This window comes from Manihot esculenta, chromosome 7 (assembly GCF_001659605.2).
Source record: "Manihot esculenta cultivar AM560-2 chromosome 7, M.esculenta_v8, whole genome shotgun sequence".
NCBI lineage: Eukaryota > Viridiplantae > Streptophyta > Magnoliopsida > Malpighiales > Euphorbiaceae > Manihot > Manihot esculenta.
In genome coordinates this window covers 14,012,920-14,033,593 of record NC_035167.2, presented here as the reverse complement: position 1 = coordinate 14,033,593, position 20,674 = coordinate 14,012,920, and the positions used below count along the sequence as shown (strand labels likewise).

Genomic DNA, 20,674 nt, shown 5'->3' with positions numbered 1-20,674 from the left:
AGGAGCCATCCCAATGCTAGCATGATGACTGTTATTGTAGGCAAACTCCACCAAAGGTAGATGCTGCCTCCAAGAACCGCCAAAGTCTAACACACATAGTCGAAGCATATCCTCTATAGTCTGGATGGTCCTTTCTGATTGTCCATCAGTCTGTGGGTGGAAAGCAGTACTAAATTCTAATCTCGTGCCCATCGCACTTTGCAGACTCCGCCAAAAGCGAGAGGTAAACTGAGGTCCTCTGTCTGAAACTATAGACACTGGAACTCCATGTAATCTCACTATCTCATCCAGATAGACCTGTGCCAGCTTATCCACAGAATAGTTACTCCGTACTGGAAGAAAATGAGCAGATTTCGTGAGTCTGTCCACAATCACCCATATCGAGTCTATCCTGTTGGATGCTACTGGTAAACCCACTACAAAATCCATGGCTATGTTCTCCCATTTCCACTCTGGAATCGGTAATGGATTAAGCATTCCGGCTGGTTTCTGATGCTCTAATTTCACCCTCTGACAAACCTCACAGGCTGTCACGAACTGCGCCACTTCTTTCTTCATGGCTGGCCACCAATAGACCCTTTTCAGATCCTGATACATCTTGGTGGCTCCTGGGTGAACACTATACCTCGCATTATGAGCTTCCCTCATAATGTCTTCCTTCACACTGCCCCTATCTGGTACACAAAGTCGACTCCCATAGCGAAGGATCCCTTTGCTGTCAAATCTAAACTCTGCATTGTTGCCTGACTGAACAGTTCTGGCAATTTTCATCAATTCAGGGTCCTCGTGCTGTCTCTGAGCTATCTGCTCCAGAAACACAGGTGTCACTCTCATCTGTGCTATCAACGCACCTGTACCAGACAACTCTAACTGTAATCCCTCGTCAAAGAGCTTATAAAGCTCCATCACAACTGGTCTCCGCTCTGCTGCTATATGGGACAAACTGCCTAGTGACTTCCGACTTAGGGCGTCTGCGACAACATTCGCCTTACCCGGATGATACTGGATCTTACAATCATAATCACTGAGCAATTCGACCCATCTTCTTTGCCGCAAATTCAGCTCTCTCTGACTTAAGATGTACTGTAAACTCTTGTGATCAGTGAAGATCTCGCATTTAACCCCGTAGAGGTAATGCCGCCACATCTTAAGTGCAAAGATAACTGCTGCCATCTCTAGGTCATGGGTAGGGTAATTCAACTCGTGCTTCTTCAACTGTCTAGAAGCATAAGCTATTACTCTATCATTCTGCATCAATACACAACCCAATCCCACTCGAGATGCATCACAGAACACTGTGAACTCTGCATTACTGACAGGCAGAGCTAACACTGGTGCTGTTGTCAATCTCCTCTTGAGCTCCTCAAAGCTCTCTTCACATTGGTCTGACCAGATAAACTTCTGGTTCTTCTGAGTCAATTTGGTCATAGGAGCTGCTATCTTTGAGAAGTTCTGAACGAACCTCCTGTAGTAACCTGCCAGTCCCAGAAAGCTTTTAATCTCAGTTACTGTCGTGGGTCTGGGCCAGTTAGCTACAGCCTCTATCTTTTTGGGGTCTACCTCAATACCCTCTGCTGATACCACATGTCCCAAGAAGGCAATGCTCCGTAACCAAAACTCACACTTCGAGAACTTGGCATATAAACCATGCTCTCTCAGTGTCTGCAAAACGATCCTCAGATGCTGGGCATGCTCCTCTGCATCTCTGGAATACACTAAGATATCATCGATAAACACAATGACAAAGTGATCCAGAAACTCACTAAATACCCTATTCATGAGATCCATAAATGCTGCAGGGGCGTTAGTCAACCCGAACGGCATCACTAAGAACTCATAATGCCCATATCTCGTCCGGAAAGCTGTCTTAGGCACATCTGCCTCTCTGACTCTCAACTGATGATACCCGGATCTCAGATCTATTTTCGAGAAACAACCTGCTCCAGCTAACTGGTCAAATAGATCATCAATCCGAGGTAAGGGGTACCTATTCTTGATAGTGACCTTGTTCAACTGTCTATAGTCGATACAAAGTCTAAGGGATCCATCCTTCTTTCTGACAAAGAGCACTGGAGCACCCCAAGGTGAGGTACTAGGGCGGATGAAACCCTTATCTACCAAGTCCTGCAATTGTTCTTTCAACTCTGTTAACTCAGCTGGCGCCATCCTGTAGGGAGGAATAGAGATAGGTCTGGTACCTGGCAATAATTCAATTTCAAACCCTATCTCCCTATCAGGTGGTAGTCCTGGCAAATCGTCTGGGAACACATCGAGAAACTCTCGGACTACTGGTACTGTGGCTGGTTCCCTCACCTGACTGTCTAGCTCTCTCACATGAGCTAGAAACCCCTGACAACCCCTCCTAAGCAAACGACGAGCCTGAAGGGCTGAAATCATACCTCTGGGTGTACCTCTCCTGTCTCCTCTGAAGACACACTCTGACCCATCCTGGTCTCTGAGACTCACTAGCTTCTCTCGACAGTCCAACGTAGCACTATATGCAGATAGCCAATCCATCCCTAGAATGACATCAAAATCTGTCAAATCTAGAACCACAAGGTCAGCTGGAAGGCATCTACCCTCTATAAACACTGGACTGAAACGACAGACTGACACTGCCACTGATGGGTCACATCTAGGTCCACTGACCCAGAGAGGATACTCTAACTCAGAACTGATCAAACCCAACCTCTCTATGGCTCTCGAAGCAATAAAGGAATGAGAAGCACCGGGGTCCATCAAAGCATACACATCTGAACACCCAATGATGAGATTACCTGACACCACTGTGTTCGACGTGTTAGCCTCCTCCTGTGTCACTGTGAAAATCCGTGCTGGGGCTACCGGATTTCCACCTCGGGAACCTGCTGCTGAAGTAGAGGCTACCCCTCTCCCTCTACCTCTGCCACTACTCTGAGGCATGACTGGAGCTACTGGCCGTACAACTGGCTGTACCACACTGCCTGAACTCATCTGCTGGGATGGTGCAAAAGTCATCTGCGGACAATCCCGAGCAATATGCCCTTCCTGTCCACATCGAAAACAAGCTGTAGATCCCAACCGACAAATTCCTCCATGTGGTTTTCCGCATCGTCTGCAGACTGGAGCTGTGCCAGAGCTTGAGCCACTACCTATTCCCAGACCTGACTTGACTTTATTCCAGAACTTACTCTTTGTTCCTTTTGCTCTGTCCCATCTTTTACTGCTTGGTGTGGGGGCTTTAGAACCCGAAGCCTGTGCCTGTGACTGTTTCTGAATATTGGCACTAGCTTCCATTTTCCTGGCTGCATCTATAATAGAGTGAAAACTCTCCTTTTCTGCTGGAAGGATCAAAGAAGAATACCTGGGATGAAGTCTCATGGTATATCTCCTCGCCTTCTTCTGATCAGTATCATAGGCCTGACCCACGTACTGAAGCAGATCCAGGAACTTATCTGTAAAGTCATCAACACTCATCTCATCTGTCTGTCGCAACTGTTCAAATTCAATTATCTTCATCTCCCTTGAACTGTCAGGAAAAGCCCACCCTGCAAACTCATTGGCGAACTCTCCCCATGACATACTGTCCATTCTAGGCTCCACATAATTCTTAAACCATTCTCTGGCTTTCCTACACTTTAATGTGAAACCTGCCATCTCAATGGCTCTCCTATCATCTGCTCCCAATTCACTGGTGATCATCCTAACTGCTCTGAGGTAATCAAATGGATCATCTCCCATATTATATTTAGGAGCATCCAATTTCAAGTACTCCGTCATTTGGACTTTACCTCCAGATGAGCTAGGTTCATGTCTGTCAACAACAGGGGCTACTGGTTCTGGTGGTAATACTGGGTCATTTGGCTCTAGGTGTGCTGCACTTGGATGGGTAGGGGAAGATGGATACATAGGATATGGTGGATAGTAGTGAGGATATGGCATATATGGCATGTATGTAGGATATGGGTCAAAACGAGAGTATTCCGACATACCCTCCATCGGATACTCTGGCTCCTGAAACAAGGATGGATAGCCATAACCTGAGGCCTGAACGCCTCCCTCGGAATCGCCCATACCTTCATCCATAGACGGATCAGTCTCCATAGCCTCCCTCTCTTCCTCTGATCTTCCTCCTCTAACTACTCCTCTTCTGCTCTCGTCTACAGACCTTCTAGGGTCTATTGACATGCCTTCCCTGCTAGATCTCTGAGACCTTGCCCTTGGCAATGCAGGAGGACGAGCAGCTGGTCTCTCACTCTCTGGTGGGACTCCAGTCAATCGAGCTGATCGACGAGTTCCTCGCATCTTTACTCTCTGGAAACACAACATATAACATACCACTTTAGCATTTAAACATCACATATCATACACATACAATACTCATGGCATATCATAGCAGATAGGACTCAAGACCCTATCCTAGTGGACATGATTTCCTATTGTGCTTGACCACTTCTAACCTGTCTAAGCCCAACACTGTCTCTATAGGTCCGATCATGTGAACCTAGGGCTCTGATACCAATCTGTAACGACCCCAAAATGGACCGTCACTGGCGCTAGGATTCAGGTCGGCTTAAGGCCGCCAGAACCCGTAGCAAGCCTGCTATACTCTCTGTGTACCTGTAAACCTCATACATGATCATACATTTTATGTGAAAATAAAACTCTTTTCTGAACCAAGGCTCAACCTGTGCATGCACTATCTCTGTACTCTGTACTCATGTACTTTGTACTCTGTATCCCTGACTAGAGCTTGCTCTAGATGGGTTAACTCATACCTGTTAAGCCTGGTTTTCACATACAGGAAAACATATATACATATACAGATCATGTACAATACATACATTACTAGGTCAAGCAACAACTATTACATCTCTTTAATATTACATGTCCACTCTAAGCTATTACAGATCTCTTTACTTTTCTTGTACTCTGCTGGACTGTCCCTGTACACTGTACACTGAACCTGCAAAACTGGGGTTAAGGGAGTGGGATGAGCTCTATAGCCCAGTGAGTAGAACAGTAAAACATCTCAGTAAAATATGACCTCATGGAATGCACCATATCACAGACAAGCCACATCAAGAGTAAACCTGTCACCACATAGTCCCAGTAACTCTGTGCCAGGGCGTAGTCAAAGGCTCCTGGACTTCCTGTCATATATGTATATGTGTCTATAACACCATTGTACTTACCATTGCCAGGGCGTAGTCAAAGGCTCCTGGACTTTGCTATACCTGCCAGGGCGTAGTCAAAGGCTCCTGGACTTTGCTATCATTGCCAGGGCGTAGTCAAAGGCTCCTGGACTTCCTGTCTGAGACTATTGGATCATTCAGCATTCACTCACATCACCAAATAACAATGCAATGCAACATATTCGTGTATACTAATGCAATCAACCTATGGCATAATCATGATGCATGAGATATGCTAAAAGCAGTTTGTAGTTCAATTAAAAGTCATAAGTTTAGTTCCACTCACCTCGGGCTAACTGGACTGACTGACTCTGCAGGCTCTGAACCTCTGGAGCAGTACTCACTGCTGCTCTCTCTGGTTCCTCTGGTCTGTACCTATCCAGATAAACGCACATGAGGGACCAAAGTAGCTTATGACTAACTCTATTTAAACTCCCCAAGAATCCCCTAAAACTCTCTCTAATAGTCATGCAAAGCAAGCAAAGGAAAGCTGGACAGAACACTTTCGGCGGCAGGTTCGGCGGCCGAATGTCCTCTCCAGAGACGAAACTCAAGCACCTTCGGCGGCACCTTCGGCGGCCGAATCCCCCAAACAGAGCCGAACATGCAAAACACTCGGGGGCAAGCTGTGGCAGCCTAAGCCACCATGCAAGAGGTTCGGCGGCCGAATGATCCTTCGGCTGCCGAACCTGAGTTCATTCAGAACTCAGCTTCAACGGCAAACCATCTCCTCCTTCCCTTCAAGCTCTCCAAACATGCCTACCTCCTCTACTCAACTCACATATACTCATGTATATGTCCACAGGGGTCCAAAACTATCTAATAACCCCAAACAACAAATCAAACATAACACATAAACATGTATACATGCATAACTCATCAAAACTATCATTAAGAACCTAAACATGCATCTCCTTCCACAAATCCCCCTAAAACCTTCAGAAAACATAAAAAACATGTTCAAGAGCATCACTTACCTCCTGTTATAAGAAGATAAACACTCTGATCAAAGGAAACGAACCAACTCTTCTCAAACTCTCAAACTCTCTCAAACTCACTTTTTGCTTCAAAACAGTCAACACTTGGTAAATGAGCAAACTCCTGCATGAGCTGCTCACACTCAGCAAATAAACCAAGGGAGACGTGGCCAACTTCTGGACATGATCTGGTGCTAACACCTGTCCAAAATGCTGACTAATGGGATACAAACCTGCTGGCTAAGCAACTCAGCTTCGGCTGCCGAATCGCATGCAAAACCATGCAACATTCGGGGGCCGAACCTGAACTTCGGAAGCCGAACATTGGGCACTTTCGGCGGCCGAACTTATCTTCGGCGGCCGAACTTGGCTCCTCTGCCTTGGTTCATTTCAACTCAAAACTATCACACTGTAAACCCAGAAAACACATCATAACACGTAGAAAACATAATTCCTACCCTTATATAGAATCCCAACACCCCGGATTCCAGCAGACAATAGGAATTCCGGTGCCGGATTCTAGCCGGGTATTACAAGCGCAGTCGTGGGGAGTCAGCAGATGGGGAACATCAAGGGACCCTGAAAGGTCTTTTGATGCAAGCAGAGAAGGAATGGCTCCAAGAAGGATGTCAGCTAGTATGAGGGAAGTAGAGTCGGATGTGCAGAGAAGGGATGTCAGTTTGGGAATTAGAGTACCAGAAGAAGGCATGGGAGATTCTCAGGAGGATGCTCAGACTCAGGATTCCAGGATTTCAGGTTCAGGAGGGATTGATCCCTCCACCCTGAGTACAGCCGCCACTAGAAGAGTAAAGTGGGGCAGAACCCTTAGGGGTAAGAAGAAGAAGTTTTGGCAGAATCTGAAGGCTAGTTTGGGTTTTGGTGGCTCAAGCTCTGGCTCAGGCAGTTCAAGGTGCTTGAGGTGCGGAAGGCCGCACAAGGGAGTCTGTCGAGTCGGGACGACAGCTTGTTTTCGGTGTGGACAGGAAGGACACATAGCACGTGAGTATCCTACTGTGCCCCGGTTAGCACAGTCTCAGCCAGTAGCTCCAGCCGTGTTTCAGGTTAGTGGTCGAGGCAGAGGAAGAGGGTCAGCCCCTCAATTCTCAGGTTCCCGTGGAGGAGGTCCGTTAGCTGCAACTCGGATCTTCACCCAAGCTCAGCAGGAGGCAGACACATTGAACATAGTGGTGTCAGGTACGCTCACTTTTGAATGTTCTGATGTGTATGTTTTTGTGAACCCTGATGTTTCTCTTTCTTTAGTTGCTCTAGGAGCCGTCGAGAGGTTGAGTTGATAGCTTCTGGGCTAGAGTGTTCTCTTTGGGTCAGTGGACTCACATGTGATCCATCTGTGGCAGAGTCAGTCTGCCGGTCCAGTTCAGTGTCAGTTGAGGGTAGATGCTTTCCACTCGACTTTGAGGTCCTAGACTTGACTGTCTGGACGTCAATCGAGGGATGGATGGGTTTCTGCTCATGGTGCTATCTTGGTCTGTAGAGACAAGGTAGTCAGGTTCAGGGGACAGGATGGGTCAGAGGTAGTCTTCTGAGGGAACACAGTAGGGATGCCTAGAGGTTTGATGTCAGCCTGTCAGGTTCGTAGGGTACGTAGGAGGGGTTGTCAGAGGGTTCGAGCTCTTATTGAGAGATTAGCAGTCGGGTTAGGGAACCAGCCTCAGTGTTAGTTGTCAGAGAGAGTCTTAGATGTTTTTCCTAGGCTAATTGTCAAGTTCACCATCTGTTAGGGAATGGAGTTGAGCATAGGAGTGGTGTCTGGACCCAGAACTATTTCTATTCTCCCCTACAGGATGGCACCTGGAGAGTTGTAAGAGTTGTTAGAGCAGTTGTGTGACTTGGTAGATAAGGGTTTTATCCGACATAGTACCTCACCCTGGATTGCTCCAGTAAGGTCGTGGGAAACGAAGGATGAATCCTTGAGACTTTGTAACGACTGTAAGCGGTTAAACAAGGTCACTACCAAGGGCAGGTATTCCCATGCGGGATGGATGATCTATTGGGATAGCTAGTAGGAGCTGTTTGTTTTCCAAGATAGATCTGAAATCTGGATACTACCTGTGAGAGTTGGGTTAGCGTTGGGTTAGTAGTGAGAAGAAGCCAGTTGGTAAAGATGAAGAGAAAAGAGAAAGGATCAGAGTAGCGCAGCAGAAGCTTGTGGAATTCAGGAGAAGGTGAGGTATTGCTAAGATATGTTTGAAAGACCGGGAGTTCTTACTCCAGCAGTACCTGTGTCTCTCTTTTAGGAGAGAGGTTGTTAGGTTTTGCTTGCTTGTTTGCTTGCATGTTTTGTATGCCTGTTTGTTTGTGGAACATTCGGGGACGAATGTTCTTAAAGGGGGGAAGAATGTAATACCCGGCTAGAATCCGGCATCGGGATTCCTGCCTTCCGGCGGAATCTAGGGTGTTGGATCTCTCTAGAAGGGTAAAATGTGTTTTCTATAATGTTTTCACTGATTTCATGGTTTTAAATGGAAAAGAATTGAGTTTTGGAAAAGAAAAGGCCAAGGAGGCGATTGCCAGGTTCGGCCGCCGAAAGTGAAGTTCGGCCGCCGAACATGGAAAGGCTTCGGGAGTGCTTTTGGCCTCCGAAAGTCTTGTTTGAACGAGCCAAGGTTCGGCCGCCGAAAGTCAGGTTCGGCCGCCGAACTTGCATGAGTTTAGGAGGCACGTTAGGCCGCCGAAGGAGGTTTAGCAGGCCACCTATAAAAGGCTCTCAGACCGAAAATGGGGGAGTTTTCTCCCCATTCTCGAGCTCAGGTGAGTTTTTGTCCTTCCTTGGCCGTTTTCACGTTCTTTCTTCATCTCCTTCATGTTTTCATGAGTTCCATGGTTATTTTGAAGAATTTTCAAGCTTAGATCAAGTTTTGGGAGCTTGGAGCTTTTGGAGCTTGGATTCTCCACACCTCCGAGTTAGGGATCACACCACCCTCGATCTTCAAGAGGTAAGTGTAGATCTTTGCTTCCCTAGTGTTTTTATAAGGTTTTATGAGGTTTTAATGGAGTTTTAATGGGTAGATATGCATGTTTAGGTTTATGTGGGTTTGATGCCCAATGTATGATTATATGTGTTTATGTGATGATATGTTGTTAGTTTATGCTCCTTTATGCATGTGGGAGTGAGTATGCATGATGGGGAGAGAGTATGTGAGGATTTGGGTTGTTTTGATGGTTTTGGCCTATGTGGGTCATAAACTATCTAGGTATGCTTTGATGTTGTTTTTGGAGTTTAATCAAGTTATTAAGCTCCTATGTGCATGGTTTAAGGTTTATGCATGTTTTGGTAAAGTTGGGTGCTTGTTTTGGGGTGTTTGGAAGGTTTGGGAGGCTTGAATGCATGAGAAGCTGAGTTTTGCCCTTCTGGGAAGAACTCAGGTTCGGCCGCCGAAAGTGGCTTCGGCCGCCGAACCTGCCTTTGGATGCATGGTTTGGCCGCCTAACCTTGCCCCCCCGAAAGTTGAGTTTTGGCTTGAAAGCAGACTTTCGGCCGCCGAAGGAAGGATTCGGCCGCCGAAGGTGTCTGACTTTCGTCTCTGGAGTGGGACTTTCGGCCGCCGAAGGTGCCGCCGAAAGTGCCCGAGTTTCGTCTCTGGAGGGAAGGTTCGGCCGCCGAAGGTGCCGCCGAAAGTGCCCTGTCCAGCCGTTTCTTGGGTGTTTTCAATGCATGTTTTAGTGATGTTTTAGGGGGTTTTTGGGCAGTTGTTTATGAGTTATTTAGAGTATGTTTGGCACCTCATTCGAGTCCACCTGTGTAGGATCGGACCCGAGAGACCGAGGAGGCCAGTAGTGCTAGCAGTTGCAGAGTCAGTCAGCGTCTGCCAGGAGGTGAGTAGAACTAACTTAATCTTTTATGTACGAAATCTAATGCCTAAAGCATGTTCATGCATCATGATTATATGTAGTATGTTGTTTGCATTAGTTCACGAATGTGGCGCATTGCATTATTTGATGTTGATTCAGAAGGTTTGGACCAAGGCGACTTCAATAGCCCATTTCTGTCACTGAGTCTTGGGCAAGTCCTTTGAGAGCCGGACAAGTACATATAGGAAAGTCCCTGTGAGCTCTCTGTGGACTAGGTACCCCGTCATGTATGTGAAAGTCCTGTGTGAGCTCCTTTGGGGGAGCCGGGCACCGACAGAGGGAATTTTGAGGTCATGTCCGATCCTTGAGAGTAAAGGATGCTAGCATAAAGGAACTCTCAAAAACACTCCGTGGGGAACATTTATCTGCATGAGCCCCGAGACGGACCAGAGATAGTTATGTAATTTCTTTGTGATATGACGCATTTCATAAGAGCATGTAATTAATGAACTGTTTTCTATGTTTCTACTCACTGGGCTTTTTAGCTCATCCCTTTCCCCTAATCCCAGTTTTGCAGGTCAAAGGTTGCTCAGGAAGATGTCAAGGGTAAAAGTTATGTAATAGATTAGTATGTTAGTTGTGGACATGAGATGTAATGTAATTTGAGATGATGTATGTAAAGTATAGTAGAGTTATGTTATGGTTTAGTACTGTGCTTGGCCCTAAGACTTGGTTAGTCCCTGTTTAATACATGATGTATGTTATGCTAGATGTTGAGTTATGTTTGAACTAATCTTGTGGCATGTGTTTTGTACCACGCTATGGTAATGGATGAGGACCCTAGAGGAGGTCTTATGTTTGTGGTTTGATGCATGCACAGATTAGGTTCTAGTTTCTTTGGATATGACTCCGGCTTGATGTACGTTATGTTGACCCAGCTAGAGTTTTGATGAGGGCTCTAGTAGGGGGTCCTTTTACGTTTTCAGTTATGTCTCATACCGGTCAGGCTCGGTTTGTACATCAGATGTTTAAGCTTTTATGTTAAAGTTTTAATCATGTATGGGATTTGACCAGGTGATAGGATATATGTTTGGCTTGCTACGGGTCCCGGCGGCCTTAAGCCGATCTGGATCCTAGCGCCGGTGATGGTTCGGGCCGTTACAGAGGGGTACCGGTTTCTGAGCTGTTACAACCTCCATTGTTGTTTTCTTGAGAATTCAAAGGGCCCATTGAATTTCTTGGGAAGACAACATATTGCTAATTAATCTAATTAAATCCGTAATTATTTAATTGGGTTAATAACAAGTAGCAATTAATATATTAATTTATATTAAGAAATTAGTAGATTTGATTTAAATAAAACGCGCGTTTTTATTGATCAAGTTTGGGTTCTTCTCTCTTAATACAGTTGACTAATTAAATCTACACGCGTGTTGGGATTGTTAGTTAACTAGGAATTAATTTAAGCACGAAGCGGATTAATTTATTCATAAGGAAGAATTGGTGGGATTCGTGTGTTTGACCACTATAACCAACCAATAGATAATAATATGAAATATTTTATTTCTAACCAATGATCAACTGCAAAATACCTCAATTTGATTACCTTCAACTGAAAGTTTTTTAACTATTTGTTTCTTCAATTTCAATTGCATTATTTATTATTTTTCTTTTAAGTTTATTTTTATTGGCTTGCCAAGGCAAAACCCCTCTCCTCAAAAAATTCTCTTTCTTCTCACTTTTTGAATTAAACTATTCTCTATTTCAAACTGGCCATCTAAATTAAACAAGATTAAGGTCTCTGTGGGATCGATACTCACTTACCTTGTCTACAAGTTCTTGTCAATTGAGAAAAGGAAAGTAAATTTTAAATTGACGGATTCAATACCCGTCACCGGGCACTATTGAAATTTGTAGAGGGTTACTGGTGATAAGTCCATCTTGATGTGAATTGTTTGGTTGTGACGCATTTTATATGAGCATATGATTATTAAACTGTTTTTATGTTCTGCTCACTAGACTCTTGTAGCTTATCCATTTCCCCTAACCCTAGGTTTGCAGGGTCAAAGATAGCTCGGGGATGTCGGCATAGTTGCTGGTATAGACTAATGTAATAGCATAGTATGGACATGTAAATTTTAATGGAATAAAATTATGCTTTGCCCTAGTTTCTATCTTTGTAATCCCTATTAAGATGATCCTTATATAAAAGTTTTATTTATGAGTATGTTTGAACCAAGTTTAAGGCATGTGATGTTTACTATACTAGAGCATTTGATGAGGAATCTAGTATGAATTTTATGTTTTCAGTTTTGATATATGCACAGGTCGAACCATGGTTCATGAAATGTTTAAGTTTTTGTGATAATGTATGATCATGTATGAGATTTTATCAGGTACACAGATTGTATAGTAGGCTTGCTATAAGTTTCGGCGACCTTAATTCGATTTCAACCCTAGCGCCGGTAGCGGTCTGATTTCCGGATCGTTACAATATGTTTTCATATCAAAGGATTCATATAAACTTTTGCTCACTCCAATAATATTAGGTACATATTCATGCCATAAAATAAGCACCTTCAAATGCAACGTAATATTTGCATATTCTTCTTTTGACCATAATGCTTCGAACAATGCTAAAATAGAAAAAAAGAATATATTTTTTTGTCATTAGATTAAGAGAATATAAGAAATGACTTACTTCCTTATGACAATTTAAATGCAAGTGAAGTTGAAAAAGTTGGAATAAAAAATGAAAATGTGAAGTTTTGGAATAAAAAATGAAAATCACTATGAAAATCACCTACTGCTTTGTTAAAAATGAAGTAAATAGAGAAGACGGATAATATGAAGTAATATTTTGTCAAAACCCTCCTAAAAATATAAACATCACAAAACTAGGCTGAGAAAAAATGAAAAAGAAGAAATGATAATGCAAGAAAAAGTAATGGAAATGAATGGAAAGGAGATATTTTAGGGAAATGAAGAGAAGAAACAAAAATGAATAATACAAAGAAAAGCAGTGCTAGGTGGAATAATTAATAATATGACTGAAAATTTATTTGCATGTGCATTAAAAATAGTAAATTTTTATTGAAAATTATTTTGTATAAAAATTTATATTCTTTTTGTGCAATATCATAATGTATAAATTGAGTATTATAATTCTATTTAATTTTATTTTATTTTAAAAAAATTTCTTAAAATAAATTTAATATCTAATAAAATTTAATATATTTAAGATGAATATTACTAAAAAGTTAATATAAAAAATTGTATTGTTTAACACGTGTAAAAAATAAAATAGATAAAAATTATAAAGCGTAAAGGTAACATCTTTAAAAATTATGAAGCATAAGGTAACATCTTTAAATTAATAAAATAAAATTTAAATTTAAATTCAAAATATGCATAATATTTTATAAAATTTTTTATAAGAATATTAGTAAAAACAATCCACTATTTTAAAAAAAATTATTAAAATATTATGATTTAGCCACACTAAATGTAAATTAACTTGATTCACCAAGAAGTACACCTAAAAAATAATAATTGAAAAATGAAAATATATATTAAATCGTACATAGAACACTATTCCTCAAGTCTAATAATATAATTTGCTAACGGACTAAATCCATTCAAGGAAGGGTGTCTAATTGGTTCCCATCTTTATCGGTTAGGTGAACTGCTGTCATAATAAGCTACTGTTTTTTTGTTTTTTTTTCTAACGAAGAGAAAGCTATCCTAATTGTTAATCCTCTTATGACCATTCAGAAAACGACTATAGGTTCAGTGAACGCCTCTGCTTATTAGTAATCCCACAAGCGGGTCCGGCATAAGTCACGCCTCCTCCAATTTAGTCAATGCCTCTGCTCGTTAAAACCCTCCTCCCGCCTTAAAATCACCGCAGCCACCACCACCGGTATTAAAACCCTCCTCCCGCCTTAAAATCACCGCAGCCACCACCACCGGTAGTTATGGCGTTTTCGGAGTTTAGGCCACTTGATGAGAAATCTTTGATCGAGTACATCAAGGCCACACATGTATTATTCAACAAGGTTGGCAACAATTACGATAAGTTGAAAATCAAAGAAGTTGGAGATGGGAATCTCAATTTTGTTTACATTGTTGTCGGCTCCGCTGGCTCTTTTGTCATCAAGCAGGTTAGTTCTGAAGCTTGGGAACTGGGTTTTTAGCATTATGTGAGAATTTTTCTTTGATTCTATTTGGCTGCTGGGAAATAGATATTGTACGAAATTCCAGAATTTGGAAAGCTTTTTTTTTTTCTTGTGAGTTTTTTTAATTGGAAGAGTAATTTTGTGATTGGATTGGCTGTGGAGTTGCAGTATTCAGGCTGACCTCAAACTGTTGGCTCTAGTTTTCTTTTTCCCTTATTTGGATATGATTTATGCATAAGGAAACAGCCAAATACTTTTTTAAGAGTTGGAAAATCATGAACTTTTTATATCTATAGCTTTGCTTTTGAGGTCTGTGAACCACTGCAAGCCTGCAATGAAGACGGAGGAGGTAATTTCTAGATATATTTAACTGTTGTTTACATTTGACAGATTCTTACAGTTGAACCAATTGCTGGTTGAGCTAAATATTCTAGTGTTTAAGATTGACATGTTACTCCTTTATGAAGTGGGCAACCAATATTTGAAAGGTTTATTTGTTTGTTTATGTTTGTGTTCTAATGTAGGCGCTTCCTTACATACGTTGTATTGGAGAATCGTGGCCCATGACTAAGGAAAGAGCCTATTTTGAGGCTTTGGCACTTAAAGTGCATGGTCAGTTGTGCCCTGAACATGTTCCTGAAGTTTATCATTTTGACCGTGCCATGTCTTTGATTGGTATGCGATACTTGGAGCCTCCACATATTATTCTAAGAAAAGGATTAATTGCTGGAATCAAGTATCCTTATCTAGCAGAACATATCTCAACTTACATGTCAAAGACTCTTTTTCACACATCCCTTTTGTATCGTACCACAACTGAGCATAAACGTGATGGTTAGTATTTCTAGCATTTATCGTTTGTTTTCATTCATCTGGTTATGTGTGCAATTTCTCATTTTGTTAATGACATTGCTAACCTTGTAGAAATGTTGTTAACATGCTCACTTTAAATGCTCTGTGCAGTTGCTGAGTTTTGTGGGAATGTGGAGTTATGCAGGCTTACGGAGCAAGTTATTTTTTCTGATCCATATAAAGTATCTCAATACAACCATTGGACTTCCCCTTACCTTGATCGTGATGCTGAGGCTGTACGTGAGGATAATGTCTTAAAGCTTGAAATTGCTGAATTGAAATCCAAGTACTGTTTTCATCCTCGTGGCTCATTTTATCCTCAAAATGCTCTCATTTGTCATTTATCTAATCAATTAGAGTGCTTCTCCAATAGGTTCTGTGAAAGAGCCCAAGCCTTAATACATGGAGATCTTCACACTGGTTCTGTCATGGTTACTTCTGACTCAACTCAGGTTATAGATCCAGAATTTGCATTTTATGGACCAATGGGTTTTGATGTGGGTGCTTTCATTGGAAACTTGTTTTTGGCTTACTTTGCTCAAGATGGCCATGCTGATTCATTTGATGACCGAAAAGTACGTCCAAGTCTTCTTTGGCTTATTTTCTACTTATTTATTTTTTCTTAATTTCCTGTTGGTTTCAATTGCCTATTTCATTATCTGTCTTTATGTGGCTTTTCTAGACATGTTCATTTCAGTTGAAATGGAGTGTTGTTACATGGATTTATTTGTTTTTTGGTTCCATTTTCATGCCTATATTTCATCTTTGTTTCTAGGTTTTCAAAATGCCATTGGAAATGGATCACTCTCGAACTAAAACTTTACTTGTATGATTCTATGATAAATTATTTTTACCGTTTGCTATCATATGGGGAACAATTTCTTGTTTTCCATATCAGTAATTCATTAGATATGCATGGGCACGTTCTTAAATTGTTGTTTTGATGGTGTCAAAGACCTGTGGCCAGTTCATCTATCCGTTTTTTTTTTTTTTTAAAAAAAGCTGGATTGTTCAAAGTAATAGTATGACAAGAATTTAGTGAAAACATGCTGCTTACAATACTTCTGAGACAAAAAAAATAACTATGAATTGAATGCAAAAACATGAAGAGAGAGAGGAATTCTGAATCAAAAGGTAACCACCACTTGAAGGAGAAGAGGAGTAGAAACATGCTTGAAATAAAGGAAAGCAATTGAAAGAAGAAGAGAGGGATAAACAGGCTTCAAATAAAGGAAATCAGTTGAGAGAAAAAATAGAGGAGGAGAAACTTACTTAGGTAAATATTCTTGAGGAGCAGGAGGGGGATGAGAAGAAACTTATCTTGGTAAATATTCTTGAAGAGTAGGAGGAATGTCAAAATGAAGTGAGAGATTATTGGAATTTGGAAAACAAAGATTTGACTCACAAACAGGCTTGAAGCAAAGGAAAGCAGATGAGGAGCAAATCTTCTTTGTGGATTCTGCAGTAGTTATATAAAAATATTCTCTGTTACTATACTCCTGATGACTTGTAGCCTCGACTGCCTTTAACTTGGTTCATTGTTGATATGAATCTCTCTCTCTCTCTCTCTTTGTGATGGTCTTCATTTGACTTAAAATTCTAGATGATGTTGAGTAAACAACTGTTAATATTTTCCACACATGATAAAAATCAATACTATAAATTACAACATTCAAATAAGTAAAACAGTGAATTGTGATTTTACCATGAAAACTCATAAAATCATATTGATTTTACTGTTTTCCAATGCAATTTCATCTCATTTTTATTTGATTGCAAGTTTTATCCATGTTATGCATTATTTTTGTATTTTTAACTTGTAGAATAGTACAAATTAACTTGAGATTTTAACAACAAAGCACTTACGCATTCCATAAAAACTAGACTTCTTATACTTTAATTATAAAGAACTTTTGAAAATGACTATGCTATATCGATATTCAAAGAATAAGCCTATATTCTCTAATTTGGAAGATGCATAGGACTTCATTGGAAAATTTAAAAGAGTAATCTGAATTATCATAATTAATAATTAAATCAAGATAATTCCTCAACTTATATGTACTCTCCTGCATCGTTCAGTTTGCTTAAAGACTGGCAAGTGATTAACAGCATCTCATGTAGGTTTCGCTTTGTAGTATTATTTTATTTTTAATTGTTATTGAGAGGTATATGTCTGAAGGTCACATCTTAATGCAGTCATATAAAGAATGGCTTTTGAGGATGACTGAGGACACATGGAATCTTTTTCACAAAAAATTCACAGCATTTTGGGACGAGCACAAGGATGGACCTGGTGAGGCATATCTTCCAGCAATTTATAACAACCCCGAGCTTCAGCAGCTTGTACAGAAAAAATTCATGAAAGATTTGTTCCACGACACCCTTGGATTTGGTGCAGCCAAAATGATACGGTGAGATTACAGCTTCCTACTTTGTTGCACTTTCTGTGTGCTTTTTCTAAGGATTGCAAGATTTATAGTTTCATAAAATTAGCTTTAATACCTTTGGCATTTTCATGCAATTTTAACTTTGTTAACTAGCCCATTGCTGGAATCCTTTTCCATTGTCCAAGGACGATGTACACCTCTGAATCTTTTTGTTTGGAGTTTAAATATTTGAATTAAAATTAAATATTAGCCTATTCTTGTTGCTGCTGCAGCTGTTGTTATTTTGTGTTGTCCCATCTGAAGATATTGTCAAACCATAAGTCAAGGATCATATGTCTGGAATGTGCTCTGCTTTGGATTTAGACTTTCAGCGAGATTGTTGAGATAATGTTGATAAATGCTAAACAAAAGTTGAGATCATCACTAATTTGCATATGCTGTATGGCTGCTTCTTCACCATTTATTCCCATCTGAGCTACTAAACATCTTATTAAATTAACAAAGATCAAGGTCATCTGGGTGGGGAGAAAACTCGAGTTGAATCAGATTTTTGATAATGAGCTCCTTGTCTTCCTATTTGACACCATGATGATACTTATTTTTGTTTTCCCAATGTCAGGAGAATTGTTGGTGTAGCCCATGTTGAGGATTTTGAATCAATTAAAGATAATAGCAAACGAGCTGAATGTGAGCGCAAGGCCCTCGATTTTGCAAAACTGCTTCTTAAGGAAAGGCGGCGATTCCAGTCCATCAACGAAGTGGTGTCAGCCATTCCTGCATAGGATTTATCACAAACTTATGGGTAAATGTTATGATCTGTTAACTTCACTATCATGTCAGTATTTCTAAGAAATAATACTTGCTCTTTCAATCAGTGATCAGAATGCGTCTGGCTTTCTTCCATGTTTATTCCCACTTTTACATTATAGACAATAATTTGCCAAAGATTATTATCTAACCAGTTGTATATCCATTCATTGCATAAGATTTTTTACTTTGGAGCTACGGCTCGGTTTGTTTCATTAAAAAATATTTTTCTAATTTTTGAGTAAAATATTGTTTACAATTTCTAACATTTGAATATAAAATTTAATTAATGAAAAATATATTTTTTACAAAAAAGAAAAATATATATATATTTTTATGGAGAATGACTTTTCCTTTTGTCATTTTTAAACTTTGAAAATCTATTAATAGTAATAAAAATTTTCATATATAAATCTATTAGAATATTTTATTTTTTAATATTACTATTAAATGTTAAAAAATAAGTTAAAATAAGGGATATATTAAATGCTACAGATTAAGGTTTAAAAAATGCTTTAATATTATTCAGGATAAGGGATATTGAATAAAAAAATCTAAATATTCACGATAATTTATATTTATATCCAATATTTTAAATTTTAAATGAAAAAATTAATTTTTTTTAATTTATTACAGTTACAGCTAAAAGTACTAAATTGAATTTAAAAAAGTTAATGAAATTGAATTTAAAAAAGTTAATGGTAAATTATAATATAATTTTTAAAGTTTTATATTATTAATAAAATATATAATTTTTTAATTTAAGTTTTTTATTAAAATTAAGTACATTTTATATTTATTTTATATATTATAAAATATATTATATTAAATAAATATTTATTATAAATAAATTTCTATTATATAAAATGTCACATATATTTATATATATTAAAGTATTTTTTATACTTAATATTATGAATTATATGTATATTTTTTATATTTGAAAAACTTTACTCTATTAATAATATTCTAAATAAAATGAAATATTATATATTTTAAATTGTAAAATTTTATTTTTTTTCCTATTTTAAGATTTTTATTAATAATCTATAATATTATATAAAAATGAAAATAGTAAATAATGAGACTTAAAAAAAAGGATATTATTGTAATAAAAATATATATTTAAGTATTATTTTATTAGTCAAATAGAACTTTAGAGACTATAATTTACAGTTAATTTTTTCAAATTTAATTTAATTATCGTGGTTGTAATTGTGATAAATTGAAAAGATTTGATTTTATTATTTAAAATTTAAAATATTAAATATAAATATAATTATCTTAAACGTTTAAATTTTTTTACTAGATAATTCTTAAAACTCAATAATTTTTAAAATAACAGTTTAACAGTAGTTTAAAATTTTTATGAGAATTTAATAATAATATATTTTAATAAAAAATTTATTTTAAAATTTTAGCTATTTTTTTATTTATTAAAAAAAATAATTAAATTGATACCTTATACTTAATAGCATAAATAAATATAATATAACAGTTTTCAAATCATTACTATTACCTATAGTTACGATTAAAGTATATAGGTCAACGAGTTATAATTACTGCCTTAAACAATAGTGCTTGTAGGAATGTCTTGCTGATCTACAACCACCCCTGCCTTTTCTGGGCAAGAGCGGCTCTCTTACCTAGTTTGAAGTGGGTTCTATTCCCTATTCCTTCAACTTAGGGTTTTTCTTTTGCTTTTGGTTTGTTTTTGGGTAGGTTGTGGTTCATTGAGAGAGAACTTTTGGTTTTGGCCTAACCCTTTTGTGCATGTTATTTTTCTTTGTTGTTTGTTTGTTTTGCAGTTGGAGGTCCTCATATGTTCTCACCAAAGCCTCCTTTCTAGCAAGGAGCATCGACAGCTCTAGTGTTGGGCGTTTCCTTTCTCGGTTGCTGGTTGTTCTTATTTTGAGGTCTCCGCTCTGTTCTGAGCGATGGAAGCTGCAGTTTATTGAAGAAGTTGTTCTTCTCTTTCGAGTATTGTCTTTCTTTATCCGTCTTGAATTGGTGGTTGCATGTGTGTTTTCCTGTTTCCACCTCAAGTTCCGATGATCCTGCCAGTCCTTGGTTGATGATTGCCTTTTTAAATTTACCTCCTATGTTCTTCAATTTACTATTATGGCTCAGGCTATTGTTATGGGAGCCATTATTGATCAAGTTCAGTCGACAGCCAGAACAGATAATTTTGGAAAAGGGAGTGGCGCGTTTTGATTTTCAACTGCCAAATTAAGATTTTCGGGTCAAGTTCTGTAATGGGTCTTAGGGTTCGGCTTTCATGGTTTCTCTGTTTGGGTTTTAAGACCCTCCTTTCATTAACTTGTTAGGCTTTAGGCCCAAGTGTTTGTATATATGGGCCTATTTGATTTTTTTTAATTAATATATCAAATATTTATAAATAAGAAAAGATAAGATACCGTAAAAATCACTTATTTAAATTTAAATGTAATTAATATTAATAATACCGTAAATTATCTTAAACTTAT

The 20,674-nt window shown here is 39.0% G+C and overlaps 1 protein-coding gene across 3 annotated transcripts; it reads left to right on the top strand.

The window, feature by feature from the left end:
* Positions 1-13,713: 13,713 nt before the first annotated feature.
* On the top strand, positions 13,714-20,409 carry LOC110608011 (methylthioribose kinase). 3 transcript variants are annotated; one of them, XM_021747213.2, is made up of 7 exons: positions 13,714-14,124; positions 14,664-14,973; positions 15,103-15,277; positions 15,365-15,566; positions 17,191-17,405; positions 18,001-18,183; positions 19,997-20,409. In XM_021747213.2, exons 1-6 carry the CDS (start codon positions 13,939-13,941, stop codon positions 18,161-18,163), a joined length of 1,251 nt encoding a protein of 416 aa, XP_021602905.1. In that variant the 5' UTR covers positions 13,714-13,938; the 3' UTR covers positions 18,164-18,183; positions 19,997-20,409. The 3 variants fall into 3 exon arrangements, with proteins under 3 accessions (XP_021602905.1, XP_043813997.1, XP_043813998.1); XM_043958062.1 differs by lacking the exon at positions 19,997-20,409 and having other exon boundaries at positions 13,714-13,880; positions 13,921-14,124; positions 18,001-18,339; XM_043958063.1 differs by lacking the exons at positions 13,714-14,124; positions 19,997-20,409 and adding an exon at positions 14,162-14,488 and having other exon boundaries at positions 18,001-18,339.
* Positions 20,410-20,674: the final 265 nt, after the last annotated feature.

What these genes read in the sequence shown, in the direction of transcription:
- LOC110608011 (XM_021747213.2), top strand. Translation starts at nt 13,939, where the DNA reads ATGGCGTTTTCGGAGTTTAGGCCACTTGATGAGAAATCTTTGATCGAG. An exon ending in GCTCTTTTGTCATCAAGCAG is followed by an intron (nt 14,125 to 14,663) that starts GTTAGTTCTGAA and finishes GTTCTAATGTAG; the next exon opens with GCGCTTCCTTACATACGTTG. An exon ending in AACTGAGCATAAACGTGATG is followed by an intron (nt 14,974 to 15,102) that starts GTTAGTATTTCT and finishes TGCTCTGTGCAG; the next exon opens with TTGCTGAGTTTTGTGGGAAT.